At 40.0% G+C, this 24,418-nt stretch overlaps 1 protein-coding gene across 1 annotated transcript in view; it reads right to left on the reverse strand.

Annotated features, from left to right (window-relative positions):
* Positions 1–24,418, reverse strand: part of Hpse2 (heparanase 2 (inactive)) — a 234,850-nt gene that overhangs the window by 120,640 nt on the left and 89,792 nt on the right. The window contains exons 5-6 of the mRNA XM_075974133.1: positions 22,305–22,411; positions 17,866–17,980 (exon numbers count right to left, since the gene is read on the reverse strand). Coding sequence (XP_075830248.1) covers positions 17,866–17,980; positions 22,305–22,411 — 222 coding nt within the window. The remainder of the gene's footprint in view (positions 1–17,865; positions 17,981–22,304; positions 22,412–24,418) is intronic.

Genomic DNA, 24,418 nt, shown 5'->3' on the forward strand with positions numbered 1-24,418 from the left:
TATCAACAACTGGCACACGAGAAAGCTTACAAACTCATAGAAACTGAACAACTCTCTACTGAATAAAAATTGGGCCAAGATAAAAATAAGAAAAAAATTAAAGACTTTCTAGAATTCAATGAAAATGAATACATAACATACCCAAACTTACAGGACACAGTGAAAGTGGTTCTAAGAGGCAAGTTCACAGCACTAAGTGCTTACAAAAAAACCAACTGGTGATATTTCACACTAGCAATTCAACAGCATACCTGAAAGCTCTAGAACAAAAAGAAACCACACCCAAGAGGAGTAGATAGCAAGAAATAATCAAACCCAGGACTGAAATGAATAAAATATAAACAAAAAGAACAATAAAAAGAATCAATGTGACAAAGAGTTGGTTCTTTGAGAAAATCAAAGACAGACAAACCTTTATCCAAACTAACTAAAAAAAACAGGGCCGGGCGGTGGTGGCGTACACCTTTAATCCCAGCACTCGGGAGGCAGAGGCAGGCAGATCTCTGTGAGTTCGAGACCAGCCTGGTCTATAAGAGCTAGTTCCAGGACAGGCTCCAAAACCACAGAGAAACCCTGTCTCGAAAAAACCAAAACCAAAAAAAAAAAAAAAAACCAAAAAAAAAAAAAAAACAACAACAAAAAACAAAAAACAGGGAAAATATCCAAAATAACAAAATCAGAAATAAAAAGGAGGACATAACAACAGTGAGAAAATCCACAGAATCATAAGAACAGATTTTTAAAATAGGTATTTCACCAAATTAAAAAAATCTGAAAGAAATGAATAATTTTCTTTATAGATATCACTTACTAAAGTTAAATGAAGATCAGATAAACAATTTAAATAGACCTATAACCTCTAAGGAAATAGAAGCAGCCATTAAAAGTCTCCCATCCTTTAAAAAAAAAAGCTCAGGACCAGATGGTTTAAGTACAACTTTCTACTAGACATTAAAAGAAAGGTAATACCAAACCTTCTCAAATTGTTCCACAAAACATAAACAGAAAGAGCACAGCCCAATTCATTTTATGAGGCCATAGTTACCCTAATACTGAAACCACATAAAATCCAACAAAGGAAATTATAAACCAACTTCTATTATGTACACATAAGCAAAAATACTCAGTTAAATACTTGCAACCCGAATCTAAGAACACATAAAAAAGATCACCCACTATGATAAATAGGCTCCATCCCAGAGATGCAAGGATGGTTCAATATAGGAAAATCAACAAATGTAATCCATAGTGTAAACAAATTGAAAGACAAAAACCCCACTTGATCATCTTACTAGATTCAGAAAAGACCTTTGACAAAATCTAACACCACTTTGTGATAAAAGTCCCAGAGGATTAGGAATACAGGGGACATATCTAAATAAAGGCATCTTAAAGCAAGTGTATAACAAGTATTAAATTAAAAAGAGATAAACTTAAATCAGTTCCGCTAAAACAGGAATAAGACAAGGTTGCCCACTCTCTCAATATCTATTCAATATAGTACTTGAAGTCTTAGGTAGAAAAGTTAGACAACTGAAAGAATTAAGGGCATATAAACTGGAAAGGAAGAAGTCAAAGCATCATTATTTGTAGATGATTTGTTAGTATACATAAGCAGTCATAAAATTTCCACCTTGAACTCCTACAGCTGATAAACACTTTCCGCAAAGTAGCTGGATACAAAATCAGCTGACAAAAATCAATACTTCTCCTACAGACAAATGACAAACAGACTGATAAGGAAACCAGAGAAACAACACCTTTTATAATAGTCTCAAATAATACAAAATATCTCTGTGTGACTCTAACCAAGCAAGTGAAAGACTTGTGTAATAAAAACTTCATCTTGGCAGAAAGAAATTGAAGAAAATGTTAGAAAATGGAAAGATCTCACTTGCTCACGGATTGGTAGAATTAACATAGCAAAAATGTCCATGCTACCAAAAATCAATCTACAGATTCAATGCAATCCCCATCAAACTTTCAACAAATCTTTTTTTTTTTTTTTTACAAATCTTCAAAGGACAATTCTCAACTTCATATCAAAAACCAAAAATCCCAGAATAGCCAACATAATCCTGAAAAATAAAAGAACTGCTGGATTTCAGGTTGTACTATAGAAGCTATAGCAATAAAAGCTTCATGGTACTGGCATAGAAACAGACATGTTGATCAATGGAATTGAGTTGAAGTCACAGACATAAATGCAAATACCTATGGAAATCTTACTTTTGATAAATAAATAAATCAGACACATTGGAAAAAAGACAGCATCTTCAACAAATGGTGTTGATCAAACTGGATGTCTGCATACAGAAAAATGCAAATAGATCCTTATCTGTCACCCTGAACAACATAAAACCAGACGCATAGAACCTGATAGAAGAGAAAGTGGGGAATAGCCTTGAACTCATCGGTATAGGAGAAGACTTTTTGAACAGAACATCAATAGCTCAGACAATACTAAGATCAACAATTAAAAAGTACAAAACTCACGAAACAGATCTTTTAGGCAAAGTATAATGAATGACAGAGTACTTTGTTATTCAGACCAAGTGGCAGACTACAGAATGGGAAAAGATTTTTTTTTTTTTATCAACTCCACATTTTTTTTTCTTTCAAGATAGGGTTTCTTAGTTTAACCCTGGCTGTCCTGGAACTCACTCTGTAGACAAAGGCTTCTTGCCTCGAAATCACAAAGATCTTCCTGCTTCTGCCTCTGGAGTGCCAGGACTAAAGGCCACCACCACCAGGCACAGCTCCACATCTGATAGAGGACTAATATCCAAAATATATAAAGAGCTCAAGAAACTAGATGTCAAAAACAAAATAATCCAATTAAAAATGGGATACAGATTTAAATTGAATTCTTAATGAAGGAAACTCAAATGGCTGAGAAGTATTTAAAGAAATATTCACTATCTTTTTATATGATATTTACATTAATGTATTATTTTTTGTTTTTGTTTTTGAAATGTTGAGTATCGTTAGCCAGTAGGAAAATGCAAATCAAAACTATTTGAGATTCCATCTTACACTTTCCAGAATGGCTAAGATTAGTAATACAAGTGACAACTCATGCTGGCAAGGATGTGGAATAAGGGGAACACTCATCCATTGCTGGGGGGTATGCAAACTTGCACAGCTACTATGGAAATCAATATGGTGGGTTCCTCAGAAAATTGGGACTCACCTATCTCAGGACCCAGCTATACAACTCTTGGGCATATAGCAAAAAGATGCTTTATCCTACCACAAGGACACTTGCTCAACTATGCTGATGGCACTTTTTTTTCATAATAGCCAGAAACTGGAAACAACCTAGATTTCCCTCAACGGAAGAAAGAATCAAGAAAATATGGTACACTTACATAAAGGAGTATTACTTCACTATTAAAAATGACATCATAACTATGTCATTTGATATAAATCTCAAATAGTTAAAATTTGCAGTCAAATGGATAGGACTAGAATAAAAAATCACCCTGAGTAAGGTAACCCAGACCCAGAAAGATATATGTGGTATATATTCATTTACATGTGGATATTAGCTATTAAATAAATGATAATGAATCTACAATTTGTATACAAAGAGATGTTAGGCATAGGGGGAAGGGACTAGATGTTTGGTGGGGGACACATCCCTGGGTGGGTAAATAGATTTTGTGGGTGGACTGGAGGTGGGTAGGGACTACAAGGGGAGGATCAGATGAGGAGAGGGTGGGAGGTGACAGCTAGATCCGAGGGGCATCTGAAGAATGACATGGGAACCCAGCACAGTGGAAACTTCCTAAAATACATGAAAGAGATCCTAATGAGCTTTCCTAATAAGGTGGGATACGGAGTCCTAGCTGGCCATCTCTTGCCACCAAACAAGGCTTCCAGTAGTGGAACTGAGCTGCATTCAGTTGAGTTGTTGGCCCAGGGGGCCCATGGAAATTCTCAAACAACCCAGACTATTGTTTAGACAATGCAAATTTACAGCAGGGCCCCATTGCCAAGGACAACATCCACACAACTCATTGAACATGGAGAAGTCTAGCTGATGCTTACATGGAGTCTTTGCCCCTACATTCTAGTGTCTTTCGTACAGGAAGATACTCTGTAGGCTCCCAAAGAAAAAACATAAATCCCAAACCCAGCCACAAAATCATTGACCTACAATCTCTCCTTCCTGCAAGATAAGCTAGAGTAACAGTGGCACACACCTTGTGGGAGTGGCCAGCCAATGTCTGATTTGACTTAAGAACTCCACGAGACAGAACCCATACTCAGCCCTGCTTGGATGACTAAGAATCAGAGACTAAATAGCCCAGAGACCTAGAGTAAAACTAAATATTACAGGTCTAAAAACAAGCAAACAAACAAATTTAAAGGCTCAATAAAGTGGCTCCTAATGATAATCTTATAGATCAGTGCCTTTTTCAGTCCTCATTAGAGAAGCTTCCTCCAACAGCAGATGGGAAGAGATGCAGAGACCCATAGTCAGCCATTACAAGGAGAGAGAAAGAGACAGAGTCCTTGGAATACACTGCTCTAAATATGATGTCTCCATCAAATCCCTCTCTTTATAGTTTAGAGAACCCCCAGAAAAGGAAGTAGAAAGAGTATAAGAGCCAGAGGGGATGGAGGACATAAGGAGACCAAGGCCCTCTAAATCAAATAAGTAAGGCTCATATAAACTCACAGAGACTGAAGCAGTGAGCACTAGCTTCTTTGCATATATACTATAGTTTTCAGAATAGTATTTTTATGGGACTCCTGAGCGTTTGAATGAGTGGGTCTCTGATTCTTGTGCCTGCTCTTGGGGCTCTTTCTCTTCTGTTGGGTTACCTTGTCCAACATTGATGTGATGGTTTTTGTTTTATCTTATATATTTTTTTGTTATGTTTGGTTGCTATCTCTTAGAAGCCCATTTTTTTTCTGATGAGAAACAGAAACAGTGTAGATTTGAGAGGAAGAGGAGGTGGGGAGGAACTTGGAGGAGTAGAGGGAAGGGAAATTAAAATTGGGATATATTATATGAGAAAAGATTATTTTTCAGTAAAAGAAAAAAATGAAGGAAAGTAAGAAAAGAAATGAGGCCATGAGTTAGAAAGCAAACAAGGAGTATACTGGATAATTTAGAGGGAGGGCAAGGAAGGAAGACATGATATAATAATATTATAATCTTAAAATTGAAAGATAAAAATAAAAAACAAACAAAAACACCAATTGCAGGCTTTCCATATGAAATTCATACAGAATAAAAGTAAACTGAAAGAGAAATGTGCCAAGTATGACAGTTCGGGTCAACTGTCAACTTGACAGAATCCTGAATCACCTGGGAGCTGGGCTTCAGGGTGTGTCAGGGCATGTGTGTTGTGTCAAATTATCTTGATTACATTAATTGAGTTGGAAAGACCAACCCATTCATTTTTAATGGAAGGATGTTGAAAAGTCTCCAGCTATGATAACATTTATTTATTCCTTTTAGTTTTGCCTGTATAATTGAGACTCTGTTGTTGAGTGCATGCCCATAAAAGACCATTATGTATTCTCTAGGAACTGATGCCTCTGTCTTTACGCTGTGCTATTCTTTATACCTAACAAATTCCTTTGCTCTGAAGACAGCTTTGTCTGAAACTAGTGCAGCTACTTATTTTCAGGTCTATAAATGTCTTGGTTTCTTCTCTGTTGCTGTGATAAGATGCCATGATAAGAGCAACTTAGGCAGGGAAAGAGTTTATTACAATTCACAGCTCAAGGCTGGGCTATCACTTCAAGGGAAGTCACAGAATTAACGTTTCAAGTGGCTAATCTGTTACAGCCTCATCTGAAGAACGCAATGGACACACGAATGCCAGTGCTCAGCTCCCTTTCTTACACAGTGAAGAATCCCCTGCCTGGGGAACAGCACCCTCACACATTTATAGCAGGAATACAAAACTGTTAAGAACATTTTGTAGTAACAGTTTTGCAATTCTTCAAAAAATTTAAACAGACTTTTCAGAGGAACCAGTTGTTCCATTCCTAGATAGCTTAGTCTACACTGCTGTAACGTTTGTAATGTTTGCTGGGATTACAGTTTGTAAAGATCAAGAAGGCTGAGATCAAGGTATTGGTATGACTGGCGTCTGATAAGAGCTGCTCTTTCCTTTCAGTAGTGCTCTGTTGTTCACCTCCAGAGGACAGCTATGCTGTGACCTCACATGGTGGAAGCAATGGTAGGGACAAGAGAGCATAGCCTTCAACTTTGTGTCCCTCTATAAAAGGATACTAGTAATCTCATTTATGAAGAAGGAGCCTATATGATACAAGTGATGCCCAAAGGTCACATCTTAATATTGCTATACTGAAGATAAAACTAGAGAAGAAGTTTCGGAGGGGATGTCATCTTTCAAACTGTAACACTAGTTATACACCCAATAGAAATGAAAACATACAATATACATTGCACATGTATGTTCAACTGAACACTGTCATTAGACAAAAGTATAAGCAGACCTAATAGCTACCAAAAATAGGTAAATAAAATGCAGCACATCTACATAATACGATTGTGATGGCTAAATTTGGTTTTCAACTTCATTACACCTGTATTCTTTTTCTTGATTGAGTTATTTGAGGTGGAATGAGCCACCCCAAATCTGGACCACATTTCTGGGGGCAGACCATATAAAAGGACGGAAGTAGGAAGTCTTTGCTTTTTGCCTGCTTGTCCTTACTCTCACTGTCAAATTCATCTGTCCTGCTGCTGAGGGATTATTCTACTGGCAGTAAACCCCACTTCATTGGGATTCCAACTCAGACTGAAGACCAAATGAAACATTCTTCTGGACTGAACAAGATCTGAATTCTTGGTCTTTCCATCAGGAGACAGTCTCTGTGAGGCTAGCCAGATCACAGACTGTAAGTTACTCTAATAAATCCCCTTTTAACACACACACACACACACACACACACACACACACACACACACACACACAGACACTATAAATTCTATTCTTCTAGAGAACCTTGACTAATAGTGTCTTTTTCAGCAAGAGAAGAGAATGAAATATTGGTACATGCTACAACATGAATCAACATTAAAACATTTTATAAAGTAAAAGAAGCCAGATACAAAAGGCCACACAGCATGATCCATTTATATGAAAAGTCCAGGAGAGGCACGTCTCTGGAGATGGAAAATAGATTAGTGGCTTACAGCATCTGGGGAAAGAGAGAGAGGAATAACTACAGATAGGCATGGAGTTATCTTTTCAGGTGATAATGGCTGTACATCTGTATGAACACATTAAAAATGCATGGTGTATGCATGTATGCACATGTGTATGTGGGTATGCTTACCTATAGAGGAACATGTGAGGGCCAGAGGTTGATGTCAGGACATCTCCTCAATCACTCTCAGTATTATTTTTTGAGACAGGGTCTCTCAGTAATCCTGGAGCTCAGCACTGGCCAGGGATCTGCCTGTCTCTGTTAGAGAGTGCTGAAGTCACAGGCTTTCATGTTTGTGCTGGGGATGTGAACACAGGTCCTTATGCTTGTACAGGTAGCAATGGGATAATCTCCTTGGTTTCTCCATAAAGCTGTTAGAAAACTACGGACTGTGGGGATAATTTAATTGGTGAAGTCCTCGCTGTAGAAGCATGAAGACCTGAATTAGATTCCCAGAACCTAAGTAAAAAAAGCCAAGCATGTCAGTGTGTGCTTTTATTCCAAGTGCTGGGGATGCTGAGAAAAGTGGGTTGTTGGTGCTCTCTGGCCAGCCAGCCTAGCCTAGTCATGAGCCCCAGGTACCAGTGAGTGACCCTGGTTTACAAAACAAGGTGGGTCCTGAGGAACTATTTGTAAAGTTGACCTCTAGCCTTCGCATGCACCCCCCACACGAACACACACACACACATGGACAAACAGACACACACACGCACACAGAGACACACAAAGAGACACACACACAGACACACACAGACACATACAGAGACACATATACAGAGACAGAGACACGCACACACATAGACACACACAGACACACACGCACAGACATACAGACACACACACAGATACACAGACAGGCACACACACAAACATGTATATATACATAAAGGAAAAGAAGCTCCACTGCTATTTTATTTTTTCTGTGAAGTTGTATGTGTCCTTCGCTTCCCCTGTACTTTCAATAGCTGTTCAAACAGAAAGATAACTTAGTTTGCCCTATGTCTAGGGAGAATCAAAAGCTAAATTCTGAGAAACTTTGGGGATGAAAAACTTAAACTTTCAAGGATTTGTAGGATAAAGATGCCTAAGTCACTTTCATAGCTAAATCTTTTGGTGACAATTGGGGGAGGAGCTCTTAAAAATCAATTGACAAAATTTGAGCTAGGTTACCAGCAGAGAAAACAGACCCAAAGGGACACTTTGCAAGAGTTCAGTGCTCTATGTCGCTTTCTCTGTTGAGTGTATGTTGTATTGATGCTTCACAGACTGTGGTTGTGAGTGGCCATGGCATTGAGAAGAGGGCTCTTCTGACTAGGAAGTCACATACCAGGCAGCATACACTGCACAGGAAGTAGGAGGTGTAAGTCACTACTAAACGGCCTCCATATCCATTTCTTTTGCATCTTCTATTATACTTACTTTAATGTCTGGAACAAGAGAAAACAGTGTATTTTGTTCAGTCCTTGCCATGCTTAAATCAAAATCTGAGATGTAATAGGACATTGCTAACAGTTCCAAGTTAGTCATGGAAAGAGTTCTGATAATTGATAAATTGTGGGGTATATTTAAATAACTTAAAGCAGAATTTGTTTACTTGTTCAATTTCCATGTCTTTTTTTTACCATTTCTTTCTAATATTCCATTTCTGTCCTAATATTTTATGTGTGTATGTGCATGTAAGTATGTGTGCATGTGTGTGTGCATGTTCATGTGTGCATGTGTACATGTGTACACGAGGGTGTGTGCATGTATATGTGTGTGTGCATGTGTGTGTGTTTGCTGAGTACTGAGTCTAGGGTTGTTCTATTTCTATAAAGAATTTCTACTTAAACAAATAGCTACTAAAACAAAAACTGAATTAAGAAAAAAACATGTTATCTTTGTTTCTAACAGTCAGTAATTAGGATTTTTTTTGTTGGTTCCCAGAATCATTATCTATCTGTCTACAAATACAGTATAAAATAACCTTAAATTTGTCTCATTGTGACTCACACCAAAATAGCCTTCTAACCAAGAAAGGGCATTTCCCTTTTTCCTCCTTTTACGTCTTTCTTTTTTTGTTTCCTTTTCTCTTTCTATACTTATTATTCTAAGTAATTTTTCCTGGCTTAGGAAATCTGACCAGCTTAGGCAAGGCATGGCTCTTCTCATTCCAGAGCTGGCCTTGTTCATCTTCATCTGCAGTTGCTTCAAGGGTGGCACAGCATTCTTCTAAACTCAGACACAGCAATACTGAGATGGTTTCTTCCCTGATTTATTTAGGCTTACAAAATTTGCAGTAGCTGCGATCCTTCAGTATTGTAATCTGGGAACAATATAAATGGCTGAGGGCAGAGTGAGCTTTTCAGTTGCTGCTACTCAGTGATTCACATAATGTGCTGTCATTAGCACTCTGATGGGGCAGACCATGGTTTCCAGGGCTTCCTGGCCATTTATAAACACCACGTGAAGGGTTAGCACCAGCAAGGCAGCCCTGACATGGCCTTAATTGCTTTTACGGGAAAGTTTGGCCACATCTTTTCTGGAGGGAAAGAAAATGTAATATTTAGTTTGCCTTTAGGTTTTTGCAGTCACTTCCTCTCATACTCAGGAATCACGGCTTTCCCTTTTGTTCCTTTAATTTCCTGGCAATTTTATTTTAAAAAATACATTGATATTTTAGTCATTACTTGACTCTATTTCCATATATCTGTATAAATATTCAAAGATCCTCACCACAATTCCATTCATGTTATTGTTAATAACTATTGTGATTCACAATTTTATACCTTACCAAGTAGCTTAATAAACAACAAAAACATTTAATAATCATTGATTATTTATGATGGGGGAAAGACACACATGCCCTGACTCATCCAACCCCTTGTGACCCCCGAGATAGATGCTGTTCTCGTTGGGGAGGTCACTGATGTTGACTGATGTGTTCTAGTAATTCAAGTACATACAGGAGGTGACTGGAAAAGCTGGTCAGTCTGATCTCAGAGTCAGTACCTTTAAGAAGTAAATTCAAACACTTCCTACTCTCCGACTTCTGCAGTTATCACCCACTTTCACAGAGGAAATAAAGGCTCATATGACTACTGTGTTGCATTTTGAGCCCCATCTGATTCCAGGCCAGAGCTGTTTCTACTTCCCAAAGGGATGAGCCGTCACAACTACTAGTGCGTGTTGCTGATAGAAGGCGCACACTACAAAACTGATGAACAGACAAAAGATGGGAATGGCCAGTGATAATCAGAGGAGCCTTACGGAAAGGCGTGAGGGCCAAGGGCTGCCTGCCTGCTCAGATGGTGCACAGCAAAGGCTCTGATCTCAACAGCCAGGGTTCAGAGGCACAGAGGAGAAAAGAAACAAACCATGCTCACTGGGCATGCAGCCCGGTACTTTGGCCATTGATGGAGGTAGCCTGAGGCCCAGTGATTGATCCCACAGCCAAGGCTGCCCTTCTCTCAGCAGTAGTTGGCTCCCACAAAGAAGGCTGCACATGGAAAAGTCTTTGTTAGGCCTCCTAATGACGGGATAGGATTTCATATCACAGCTGCCCCAAACAGGTACACTTTGCTTCCTTCATGTTCCTGATGGATCCCACGGGAAAGAAAAGAGAGAGAAGAAAGGTTACACTAAGAAACAGGTCACAGGGTAGTTTGTCTGGGTTTGTGCCTCCCCTGCCACACCACCTCCAGGTTTGCAGCTTTTGAATTCTTCAATTTTCACACACCCTGTGTGGCCATGGGACAGCAATGAGAAAAACTTTCTGAGATAATTGTTCATAATTCATCTACCATGACTCACTGGAAAATGAGTGCTTTGGTGTCTTTTTTGTATTACTGCCATGTTTAGATGCCCCCCCTCAACTTGCCTTCTGACAGCTAACTTGTCATTTACTGAGGATCCACCTAGGCACCGTCTCTCCCAGAAGGACTTCTGAGACAGCTCTTGCTGCCTTCATCAGTCTGCCTTTTGTGTTCTTTCCTATTCTTTAAAAATGCTTTTGTCATCTTCACTAATCCCACATCAGACAGAGGTCTGATCTCCAAAATATACAAACAACTCAAGAAATTGGTCACCAAAAGAACACATAATCCAATAAAAAAAATGGAGTACAGACCTAAACAGAGAATTCTCAACAGAGGAATCTAAAATGGCTGAAAGACACTTAAGAAATGTTCAACATCCTTAGTCATCAGAGAAATGAAAACAAAACAAGTCTGAGATTCCATCTTACAACTGTAAAAATGGCCAAGATCAAAAACACCGATGACAACTTATGCTAGAGAGGTTGTGGGGTTTTAAAAGGGAACACTTCTGCATTGCTGGTAGGAATGCAAGCTGGTACAGCCTCTTTAGATGTCAGTGTAGCAATTTCTCAGAAAATTAGGAAACAACCTTCCACAAGACTAATAATACCACTTTTGAGTATATATCCAAAGGATGCTCAATCATGCCACAAGGACATGTGTTCAACTATGTTCATAGCAGCTTTGTTTGTCATAGCCAGAACCTGGAAAAAACTTAATGCCCCTCGACTAAAGAAAAATGTGGTACATTTACACAATGGAGTACTACACAGCAGAAAAAAATAACGACATCTTGAATTTTGCAGGAAAATGAATGGAGCTAGAAAACATTATTTTGAGTGAGGTAACCCAGACCCAGAAAGACAATTATCACATGTACTCACTCATAGGTGATTTTTAAACATAAAGCAAAGAAAACCAGCCTACCAAACCACAATCCCATAGAATTTAGATAACAATGAGGACACTAAGAGAAACTTACATAGATCTAATCTACATGGGAAGTAGAAAGTAGAAAAAGACAAGATCTCCTGAGTAAATTGGGAACATGGGGACCTTGGGGGAGGGTTCAAAGGGGGGAGGGAAGAGGCAGGGAGGGGAGCAGAGAAAATATAGGGCTCAATAAAAAAAATGCTTTTGCCATAGTCCCTATTAACTTATCTACCATCTGTCTGTATCCTGTTGTGTCAGCTCCTTGAGGGCAGATACTGCCTACAGTGTCAACATCCAGCAATATGATGACTGTAATAAATCCATACGAATGAATGAGAGAATATAACACTAAACTTTATATTTATTGACTACTTAAAGACCTTAATTAATACACAGCTTTTTAAAATAAAGATCTCCTTTTTCAGATTTTTTTAAAAAAATTATTGATTACAGCAAATTTACAGATAAAAGGTCTACAAAGAAGAAAAAAAGGTGCCAGTAATTTCCTTGCCCTGAGATATAGCTCCATCTAACAATTTCCTATACTTACGTGTGAATGCAAAATCAAAATCTTATGCTTTAAATGACTTTTTCAAGTATACTGACAATGGATCTGGAAGTATAAGGGGGAGGCAGTTCCATCCTCAATTCAATTCAATTCAATTCAATTCAATTCAATTCAATTCAATTCAATTCAATTCAATTCAATTCAATTCAATTCAATTCAAAGGGAAACCAGAATCCAAACACACATAACCGATGGTAGAGCTAGGACCACAAATCCTGTCACACTTTTAGGCTCTAGGCTCTATTGCTCCATGTGAGGTCTCCTATTTGGATGGTTCAAGTCTCAGTCAATCCAGCAACACTGGATATGGGTTAGTGATTCAGTGCTTCTCCTGAAAAAATGGGGCATTAAGTTGATCCTGTATCCATGCCTCAGTTAAGCTGTGTATAAGGGGTACCATATCAAAGGGACATCTTGAAGGGAGAAAAAAAAAGATAGATTATTTAACAACTTGTTCTAGAATTTTGTGATAGATAGGTTAACCAAGTAAGCCAGACTAGCAATAGTAAAAGGCAGAGCTTCTTTCCAAAAGTTAAATAACATCTGAACAGTGATGACTTGGCTCAGAATATATTGCTATGGTGACTACAACCATAGGTTTAATTTCACTATAGTCTACTGAGTTGTACTCTAATCCATGACTGATGATTGTGCTCCCAAGCAGTGCACTAAGAGAGTGCTCAGTGGATATGCACAGGGCTGTTGAATATTTGTTGTTTCTTATGAAGGAAAACTGAGCGGCGACAGCCCTCAGCTACACCACTGTGCCCAGAGCAGAAATGTTAAGACAGCATGATCCCGCTATTTGTAGCAGTCCTAATCAGGACTGGCCTGTAATCTTACAAACACACTGTGGGTTACTGGCTCGGCAGATGGAGGACCATGTCTTATCTGTGCATCCACATAATGGTGAGTTCAGAGCTCAGAGCCTTTTCTTTTGTTTTTAATTACATCTGTGTGAAGACTTCTTTTGCTGTCCTAGCGTGGGAGTTAGGAAGATGCAGACTGGTAATTCCCCATTCCTTTTTCTGAAAGCTCTGTAAATCACACTCTGAAAAAAAGCGACAAGCTGAATTCCAAGCCTCTCTGCGGAGACATGCCCAGGACTGGTGGGGTCTGGACTCTGTCCACCGAATGTGCAGATCTCTTCTGCACAAACATTGTCCTCTCCCAAGGGAGCCCATGCTGAGTGCCTAGCTGTGGAGACTCACATGTCCCCTCTTTCCCAATGGCAGAACTGTCAGGGAGAGGGCGAGGGAATGACAAAGCAGGGCTGAGCCGAAGTGTGCTTCCTTTTCTCAGGAGAAGGAGGAGGGGATGCCACTCTTCTAGCAGGAAAACCAGAAGGAAACAAGGGACGGGGCTGAAAAATGATTTCCTGAAGAGAGCTGGGGACACAGAATCCATTCTCATCTGCCCCCTTACCCTCCTCCAGTTTTCTTCGCCCTCACCCTACTTCTTAGCATTTCTTCTGTAAGAGAGAAGTCCTCAGGTCCAGTGGAAAACTGATTAGAGGAACAGAGATGCCCTGTGTCTCATGTGCTCACGCCTTCTGTCTCTACCGCTATCAGTATCTCTCCTCAGAGTAGTACTTTTACATTTTACATCACCTTCCATCAGTGACACACAAAGTCCACATTTTGCAGTAGGATTTACCTAAAATGTCCATCTTGTGCTTTGGGATCAACATATAAAATACCCACTATTAAGTATCATTCATAAAAGCTCCCCCCCAAAAAAAATCTTCTGTACCAGTTTTCCCCTCACCCTAATTCCTAGAAACCACATTTAAAGTGTCCCCCTGTCTGATATTGTCTCTTACCTTTGACTGGTGCTACAGGAATGGCCTGGCAGGAGCTAAGTTGCACTGCACGGGGCAAAGCTAACTAGGAAGTGGGGAGAGGTGGGATGGGACATGGCCCGAGAAGACTTGAGGCACATGGCCTCACAGTTTCTGGATTTACTCAAGAACACCAGCAGAAAAAGAAAAGAATTTGCTAACAGGATTCTTTCCTGAAATATACTAAGCTCGGTTTGAAGGAACTGGAAGAGAAAAATACTTACTTTTCTGGGGGACAAAGTAAAGTGCAGCTCACTAATCTTCCAATCTTTTAACAAACTCTGCTGGAGATGTAACCACAGTGTAAAATCCACAAGCTTTTATTGGCAATGTTATTTGTCAGTTCCACCGCTTTCTGACACAGCAGCCGATATGATCCTCAGGTCTAGCTCCGTTGCCTATCTTAGCGGTCAGCCAGAAGTGTCTTTCAGATCATGCCCTGATCTGGTCTGATAAATTCTTTCCAGGAGAGACTAGGACACATTCTCTCAGCTGCCAAGTTTCCTACTTATAAGGTGCAGAGGAAAGAGGAAAAGAAAAGCTGGCCACCCTTTTAAGTTTTTTTTTTATGTATGATTTCTTTATTAGAGCTCGATGTTTCCAGAAAGGCAGTTTCCCAGCTCACTTGGGCCTTTGTGTTACATCCATGGAACTTGTTTTAGCGTCTTAAAGGCTTCTGTGAGCTCTAGGGCCATCAATGGAGGACTTTTGTGCGATGCTTTTAAAGAAAGCCTGGCAGTTATTCTTGCTTATGGAGAATACATCTATGAAGGTTTGTGTCTTTAATGTCTACATGGACATGGTGTAGGAAGTTACACAGTAGTGTGATAAGATATCCAGGTTGTCCAACCCTGGAACCGAGGCCTGTCTAGCCTTCCAACACCCATCTTTCTCTAGCTTGCCTCCTTCCCTATTTCTCTCCAGACTCAAAACAAAGGCAGAATTTGCCTCGGGCCATGACAAGGACCCTGAGTCGGCACTATGGGAAATAACGTAGCACAGTAAGAGGAAATAGAATTTAAAGCTAGAAAACCCTGGCAGTCCCAGCTACCATGGCTTCTCTGACCTTGGACATTGACTTATTCCTAGAACTTCAGTTCTGATATTTTTTTTCAGAAAAATTAATACAGTCATATTTACCTTGGTAGGCTTTCTTTAGACCAGTTTTGTTAAATGACAATTATCTTCTATGTCTATTTTCCATTTCTTATTATACTGCACAGGGACTTGGTCAATTTGGTTTGCCACAGAGATCGACTGCCAGGAAGTATCAATAAGCAAACAGGACAAGATAAAGATGAGTGAATGAAATTTGAATGAAGGAAGGAAAGAAGGAAAAAGGCGGAGTGGCATATTACTGAAACACAAATGAGCACCCTACACCTGTGACTTGGGTAAGATCATCTGCATTGCTGAAAACGGTACTTGAAGCGATGTGTCAGTGTGACCATGGCATCCTGGTTAAAGCTCACCAGTGATTTTCCTTACTGCTAGGATAAACGTTCAAAAGCATTGATAATCTGACACCTGCCTACTTTGTGTCTGTCAAGTCTCCCCCTTCCTTCCATGTCTCAGGCACATGTGATCTTGTGTTTCTGCCAATTTAGTTCCTACAGTGAAATGTTTATGTTAGCCTCTGTTCTGCATAGAAAGTGAGGTGGAGGACACCAGGAGAACATGGTTCACCGAATCAACTAAGCAGGGCTCATACATACTCACAAAGACTAAAGAGGCAAGCATGGGAACTGCAGGGGTCTGCACCAGGTCCTCTGCATATATTTATGGCTGTTAGCTTGGTGTTTTTGCATGATGGTGCAGGTGTATCTATGACTCTCTTTTTTCTGCACTTGGGACTCTTATCCTCCTATTGGGGTGCCTTGCCCAGCCCACATGTGAGAGCTTTTGGCTTGTTTTATTGTATCTTAATTCTTTATGTTTTGCCACTGTCTCTTGGAGGCCTGTTCTCTTCTGAAGGGGAAACAGGAAGGCATTGAATTTGGGGGAGAGGGAAGGTTGGGAATCTGAGAAGAGTGGAAGGAGGGGAAACTGTGTTCAGGTTGTGTTGTTTGTGAGAAAAATCTATTTTCAACTTAAGATAAAAGAACATTAAAACAACAAAGAAATAAAATTTCTTCTTCCCCTTTTTTGAAAAACAAAACAAAAGGAAGAAAGTCGTGTGAAGTCTGCAGATTTGGCTTCTTACCACCAGTTGTCTCTTCACTTCTATGTCCTATGCTCAGAAAAGCCTGTCCTATACATCCATCTAGAAGCCTTCATCATATTCTATTATCTATTTATTCATTGCTGCTTCCTTCCCAACTCATGCTGTTCAAAAATATTTAATAATATTTATTCCAAATAGAAGATATACTCTATGTTTGCTTAATATTTATGCCTTGACTGTTGTTTTCTAATTATTTTGGCTTATTTATACAGATATATGAAAAGAAAACAAATATCCATGGTTCTAAATGGAAAACTCTCTCCCAAGTCCTTCCTACCTCGGTCTCACATACATATTTTGAGGATTATTCTTGTTATATGAATAACAACAACTGTGCCAACTGGTTTCAGTTTTGAGACTTGGGAGCGATATTCCTGTGGGCCACACTATTCCTTGTTCTGGACTGGAAGGCCTCTTGACTTGGGGTTTGGAAGGTAGAAGCAGTGGGGTAGAAACAGATAAAGGGTAGCAATTGGCAGCAATTGTTCCAGGCTGGCTTTATTCTCAGGACCCTCAAGGCAATAGTAATTTAAGGCACAGGATTCCCTTTCTCTGTCTCACCCTCAGTGACCTTATCAAATAAAGCAGATAAAGCATCTGTAAAGGCAACCACAGGTGTGGGGAGAGGAGTCTGACCTTCCTTCAGGACCATGTGATGCTATGATAGCTTATGTTACCCATGTAAAAGAATCATCTGTGTGATATTTCTGAAAACAAAACAAAACAAAACACAGCTTTTCTGGGCTAACTAAGATTTCTCTGATGATTATGTAGCAGGTCACTCAGAACTCTACCTTGCGGCAAATCTCATCACTTAGGGGTCAACATCTAACTCCAAGTGCACTTTAGCCTTAAGAGATGGGCTCCTATTGTATCTGATCTTAGAACACCCCCATCTGCTTTCAACATGCTGCATCTGACGTTAACTAATGTCTCCTATTAGCGTTAAAAGAAAACAATCTGGAAAAATCCACTCTCAAGCAGAGTTCAAACAGGCCACAAGGAGATGTGGAATCTCAACTGTACAAAGTTTGCTAAAGTAATAGTAATGAATTTATACATTATACACAAATAAATGTGTGTGTGTCTGTATGTCTGTGTAGGTGTGTGTGTGGTGAGGGTAGTGAAGCCAAAGCCCATGAAGTGGTTCATGAAATCAAAGACAAGAATGCTCTGTCTGATTTATGAAAGAGACCGCCAATAACAGAAGAAGAAAAATCCTCCTGGTGTGGAAAAAGGCATGATCAAAAGAACCAAATGATATGGAAACGAGTTGGGAATCTTTCTCCAGCTTACTTACTGGTAATGGGTTAAAATTCTGATCCACCAGATGGTTATATCCATGGTCAAAAAATGAGTGTCGTATCACAACATCAATACCCTGATTGGCCAGCATTCCTAAAGTGTTTAGCCATCTAAAAAGCAAAAGAAAAAAAGCCACATCAGCATATTTAAAATGGCATTTTACAAGAACTGAATATATCTACAACTCACAAATAAACACTACCCCCTCCCCCAGGCACCACCATCTTTATTTGATGCTTAAAAGGGAAAATTTTAGGTGCTGGACATGAAGCTGTAAGAGATCGCAAAGATTTTCAAATCTAATCTCTTTATTTTACAGGAAAAGAAACTGAAGTCTGAGGGAATAAAATGAATTGTTCATGGTCATAAAGTTATCACAGCTTATGACACATTTTACTTCTGGAATACTAACAAATGAATGCCATGACCACTCATAAGCCTACTGTGTCGTCCCTGGCCACAAACATGCAACCACAGGATTTCATGGTGCAACCTGCATCCTCGGTCTCCTCAGTCTGTAACAGGATTCCAACTACATAAGCCAACAGCCTTGTCATTCGGTTCCCTCAGGCATCACTGTCCCAGTCAATGTAATTGTGTTTTTCTCAACACAACACTAAACGATTCAGAGATTACCTGAACTACCTGTTACCTCCTCATATGTGAAGCCTACATTGACCACACACTTATCCTTGATTATGCTGAGTTTACACCACATACAAAAGCCTGCTTTCTAGGTTCTTCCCGAACTCCCTGCTGACTCTGCTTTGTTGCAGACACATTTAATTCATTCACTAGTTTGTTTCTCTCTCTGTATTGCCATTGCTGAAATCTCGCCTCATATTTGCTCTTACCTCAAACTTCATTCTCTACAGGTCTAAGTTGCACAAACCATTTTTGAGTAGTCAAGAGAGCATGCTCCTTTGTAATAACCCAGATCTTCACACATGTTTTTAACTCCTGCTTAGCATTTCCTACCTACCCTCCTCTAAATCATTTCTTTCTGTTTGCCAAATTCCTTACCATATTAAGCAAGTGCTCTTTTCTAAAAGCTGGCATCCAAGTCAGAAAATTCACCTTCTGCCTGCACAGAGCTCTTTATTTGTGCCCTCAGCCAGCATGGCGGATGGTGAGCAGTCACCTACCTATCTCTCTACTGTTCCCCACTAGTTACAGGTCCTCAGTCATGCAACATTTGAACTTAGACTCAGAACACCCGACACAGTTCCTGGCATGTTGTAGGTACACAGCAGTGTTTAGGTTGACATTTATCTGGATAAAATTAGATTCTAGGAACTTTGGAAATCACTATTCAGCACATGGGAAAAATTACACATAGTTATGATTTCCCAAATCTGAAACCATATGGAGCTCTAAACCCATGACTTCTAGAATTAAGTTTTTTCCTTACTGGAATAAAGATCATTTCTAATTCTTATATTATGAATAAATAATGCTTACATTTTTAAATCTTTTTTTTACATTTACAATCTTATTTTATTCTTATAAAAATGAACACATTTACTGACAATTAGAGTTACAAAACCAAATCCCAAAGCAAAGCAAAACACAAAAACAAAAGCTTTAAATAGAGAAAAGTCTGTGTACAACACAGCAGAATCTTGTGTTAGTTTTGTCACACTGGGACACTGCGACCCAGAGCACTGAAACGACTTTGGAAATATCACATGGCAAAACTACTCGCCTTTATTATTGTCATTAGTTTTGTAAGCCTGTGAACCAGGATAATAAGTTCAGCTCTTGCTCTGCTCCTGAGGCACTGTAGCAAATGGATTAGCAAAGGATGCCCTGTGCTGGACGCAACACGGCCTCTGGGTGAAAGTCACCTAAGTCAGAACTCTCACCATGTTCAGAAAGTACAAATGTTGTGGTCTGTTTTGTTTTATTTATTAATATTTATCCATGAAAGCAAATACGGAGTTTCCTCGCCGAGAAGATATAAAATCCGAGGAAATGCATATCACATTTTGCATGAGCTCCTCCATCAGCACCATCTGCACAGCAACACAGGACAGTCTCTTGGTGTTTTGTGTATGTATATTGCTCACTTACTCAATAACTATTCTCCCATTTCCTAAGTGTTTATTGAATACCTACTACATACTATTGCATGCTGCTAGATGCTGGAGACATGGCAGCCTATCAAAATGAATTCACAGTATTCCAAAGAATTTGAAGACTGTCAGGGTAGCACTATCCTTGAGTCTCCATTAGCAGAGAATTCTGATCCATGCATACATTTGCATATGCCCTATGAAGCTCACAGTTATGTGATATATTGGAAAAGTCCTGGGAAAATGCCACCTTTCCACATGCTTACTGGCTTCCTAAGGTGTCTTTGAATGCTCTGCCCCTATCATATTTCTAGGAAAAACTATCCCTTCATGAACACAGCACATTGCTGTGTGCTGCCTGTAGAGCTAAGATGGGATGGATGACAAGAGAGGAAGAGAGAAGACCAGGAGCAGAATGAACTAGGTTTGTCTGATCTCTGTGAAGCAGCACTGATAATTTGAACTACAGTCCAAATGTCAACAACTGTGTTCATTGCAAAGTCCATGTAGAGCTCTCTGGCTATCCGGCTGATGCTCATGCAAAGGGAGGTCTCTGTTCAGCTGCCTCCATCAAGGTCTGCAGTACTTTTCATTTCACACCATTCCTTAAAGGGAAGAGAATTCAGGAAAACATTCAATACAATTGGGCTGCTTGCTGGACCTCACAGCAGAATCATTTGGCAACAGCTAAGGAAAAGCCATTCCCTAGCTGATTCCAGGGGGACCCCATAGTACTGGCTGCCAACCTGGCTTTTCCCCCTTGCAACAGGATTCATATCAAACTAGTGGGGAGTAAATTATAAGAGAAGGCTCTTAGCAGTACTGCATTAAATGCTGATTCACTCCATCATTCATTTCAGCCATGTTTATTGGATGTCTCTGTGAAACACAATGTTAGATGCTGAGATTATAAACATGGAAGACCCAGAGTAACACCATGAATTACACTGAGCAGTTATCTCTGTGAATGTTTGACGTGATTCCATCTGAAAATGCCAGCTGCTTGGCCGTCCTGATCCGTTCTTCACAAATGTGTTAGTGAAGCTGTTTCGATGGAAGGGAACGCCATCTGTCTAATTAGGGACAGCTGTTAGTAGCAAAACACACAGCTGAGGGCAAAGCTACAGTTCATGCTTTGCTCAGCCAGAAAGCCAGGGCCAAAGGACTACAATGAACCAGGAAAAAAATAACTTGGTTAGTCTCTAGTTGTGAGAGGCTTGTGCTGGCTACATGACACTGGAAAGCCAAGCAGAGCTGTATGCTTCTGGCTCAAGTCATCTCCAGGCAACTACAGTAGCCTTCAAGTTCATTTTCTCATCCTTTCCAAGATCCTGCACATAACACTGACAAGGTCTTACTTTAAAAATGCTTGTCAGATTATCTCTCTCTCCTTTGAAATCTTCAGTGGCTTGGTATGAGCCCAGAACAAGGCATCATTTCCTTTACATGGTTTTCAAGCCCCTCCATGAACTGGTGTGAACTCTCTTCATGGTCTCAGCCTTCAGTCCACCCCTGCAGAAACAAGGCTTTCTTCACAGCAGGCACTGCTCCTCTGCGACTGCCTTTCTGGTAACATTTCTTCAGCCTGAGGTACCAGAGCACTCTTTCCATGTCCCACACAAGTGCCACTTTCCCCTGAGACCTTTCCTGACAACTCTACTCGGGGAAATTTCTGTATTCCTTTGCAAGCCCATTTCCATCTGTGGGGGAAAGAAAGGGAAGCGGTCTGCTGTAGCAGGGAAAAGGCTGGACTCCGAGCAGGCCGTCTGGGTTTGAGTCTGATCACTGCCACCAGCCAAGCTGCCTGGGCTAACGTACTTTAACTGTGCCCTTCAGCTTCTTTGGTTGTGATGAGAGGACAATAGAAGCCTCTGTTTCATGGGCTCACCACAGAGACAAAAGCGTCCATCTCACTGGTTGTCACAATATCAAAGCATCTTAGACAGTACTTGGCACCTGGTAGATCCAGTATACTTCAAAGACTTATTATAGCATAATTATTCTTTGCAATGTAGTTATCTCTCATACTAGTCCCTCTAGTCACGTTTCTGGAGGACAAAACCATGCCTCCGAGAACCATGGTAAAATGCAGCTGGGAGAGCGTATGGTATTGACTCTGTGGTTTGAACTATGACTTACTCAAGATGTCATCTGTGCTCTGATGCTTATGTCTGACAAAATGTTAGTAGCTGGGGAAGTGACTAATTACTGTTTGTGAAGTGGTTAAAGACATCCACAAATGAATAGATGATAAACTTTCCAGTGGAAAGAAGCTTTGCCTTGTGACAGGAAATGAGTGTGTTATGGTTTCACTGTCTTTTCCTGGAAGGTCCTGGGAGTGAAAACATGAATTACTTACAAGAATCCTGCAGCATAGGAATCTGACAGATTGTTTGTGCCTCCAGCTGAGGTGGTCACCACGCCTTCGAGCCAAATTTTCTTTCCTGGAGTGTATGTATTGACCACCTGTTCACACAACAAAAGCAGAAGGGGACAGATGAGGTTTTCAAAGCTATTCCCAGATGAGAAGCACTGTCACTCCCTAAAGGAAGTGTCTCTCATTCCCTGATCCCAAGTGGTCATGGAGATGTGTATCTGTTACTTTCCTTTTACAGGAAGAACATGCAGAGAGAAGAGGTGGTCTGCCGTGGTGGCTGAGAGGCTGTCTCTGGAGCAGACCGCCCGGAAGGCAGAGCGAGCTGCCACATACAAACAAAAGCATTAGTGTTCCCACATGTTCATTTTTCTTCTTAAATAAACCAAGTGATGGCGTGATAGAACAAATTTGTGTTCTAGAGTGTAAGACGACTTTAGGGATGTGGCATCCCTCACTGGAAAAGGTGAACCACATCACGCTTCTCTGTGAACAGGTGCTGAGAAGCAATGATTTTCAGGACCACATTACACTTCTGTAATAAAGCACACCATCTATGTATCAGAAGTCACTATCCATGAGAGGAGAGAAAAATGTTTCGGGGAAGTGTGTAATGAGCATGGCATGTATATTGCACCATATTTTGAAGACAACTGAAGTAAGGATGAAAAGAAAAGTCCCTGACCCACTGGTCAGATCTGCACAGGGAACCACAGCTGCATGCCTTCCAAACAGAGGCAAAGCCATGTTAAAATGTGTCCCTCTGAAGTTTTGAAATTACCCAGTCTTTGTTCTACAAGTTGGAGGTTGGCTAAACTATTCAGATCAGGGTGCAGATACCCTGGAAAGCAATCAGACAGTTCTGTATTGGGTAATACTAGTAGCTTCTGAAAGCACAGTTTGTGTTGCAAGCTTGTCTATAGCTAGTTCATTTTAGGAAATAGTAACTAGCAGGAATGGTGACCTATAGGACTGAAACAAGGAAAAGACAAAAGTAGGATATGTTTTTAAATTTGCAACCAGTTCTGGTGACCTGTACTCAACATCATAGGAATTTTGGCAAAAGCCTATATAATCCTCAAAACTGTCCAACTGTCCCTCAAGGTAACAAAATGGGGAGTAGTTATCTCGTGATTTCTATCTCCTGATGGTCAAGAGTAGCCTAATGAAGTTATTTCTCCCTTTATTTCAAGTATAGCTCTGAGAGCCGAGCATATTCCCGAAATATTTGTTGCCTCTGTCTAGAGAAATCCCAGAGAAGGAATAAGAAGCAAGTTTCTTCTGAGTTACACTAGCATCAGGCTCTGGCTGCTGCTACAACAGTTAGGACATGAAGAAAGACTGGAGGATACCAGGATGCACAAGGGAGGCTAGTAAGGAATATAGTGCATGTAGATAACCACTAACTCCTCTCCTAGACATGCTCACTAAAGCCATTCTTCTTCAGGTTTCTAAAGAGTATGAGGAATCACCATGTCACTGTCAGTGGCAGGTGTCCATAGTGAGAGGACTGAAATACAAAATGTATTCAGTGCATAATATGAAATACTAGGCAGCAGTTGGAGCAAACAATTCAACATAAATTCAGAAGCACAGATATGCTTTGAAGTTTCAGTGATAAGTTAAAAAAAGAAAGTAACATAGTAAGATATGTGGTATGGTACTATTTATGTAACCATTTGTTATACAATAAGGAACAAAGACATCTGTTTTAAGGATGGGTCAAGCATATAATGAAGACACAAAGGAAGAAAATAGACAGAACAGAAACAGGATTTTTGAGAACTGATGATAGGTTTGCTTTAAGTTGAGGTTGAATATACTATAGTACCTTAGGGCTCCCAGAAAGAATATATGTAGATGTATTTTATGAATATATATACAAATATACAATATGAGATATGTATCTATACATGTGACCAAACTCACAGGAAAGCATCAGCAAGTGTATTTGGAGACCTCTCGTTCGCTTCCTGCCATCCAGATGTGAAATAATTACACAGAAACTATATTATTTGTAATACTGTTTGGCCAATAGCTTAAACATATTTCTGTCTTACTCTTATACCTTAAATTAACCCATAATTCTTGTCTATGTT

This window comes from Microtus pennsylvanicus, chromosome 5, assembly GCF_037038515.1.
Source record: "Microtus pennsylvanicus isolate mMicPen1 chromosome 5, mMicPen1.hap1, whole genome shotgun sequence".
Classification (NCBI taxonomy): domain Eukaryota; kingdom Metazoa; phylum Chordata; class Mammalia; order Rodentia; family Cricetidae; genus Microtus; species Microtus pennsylvanicus.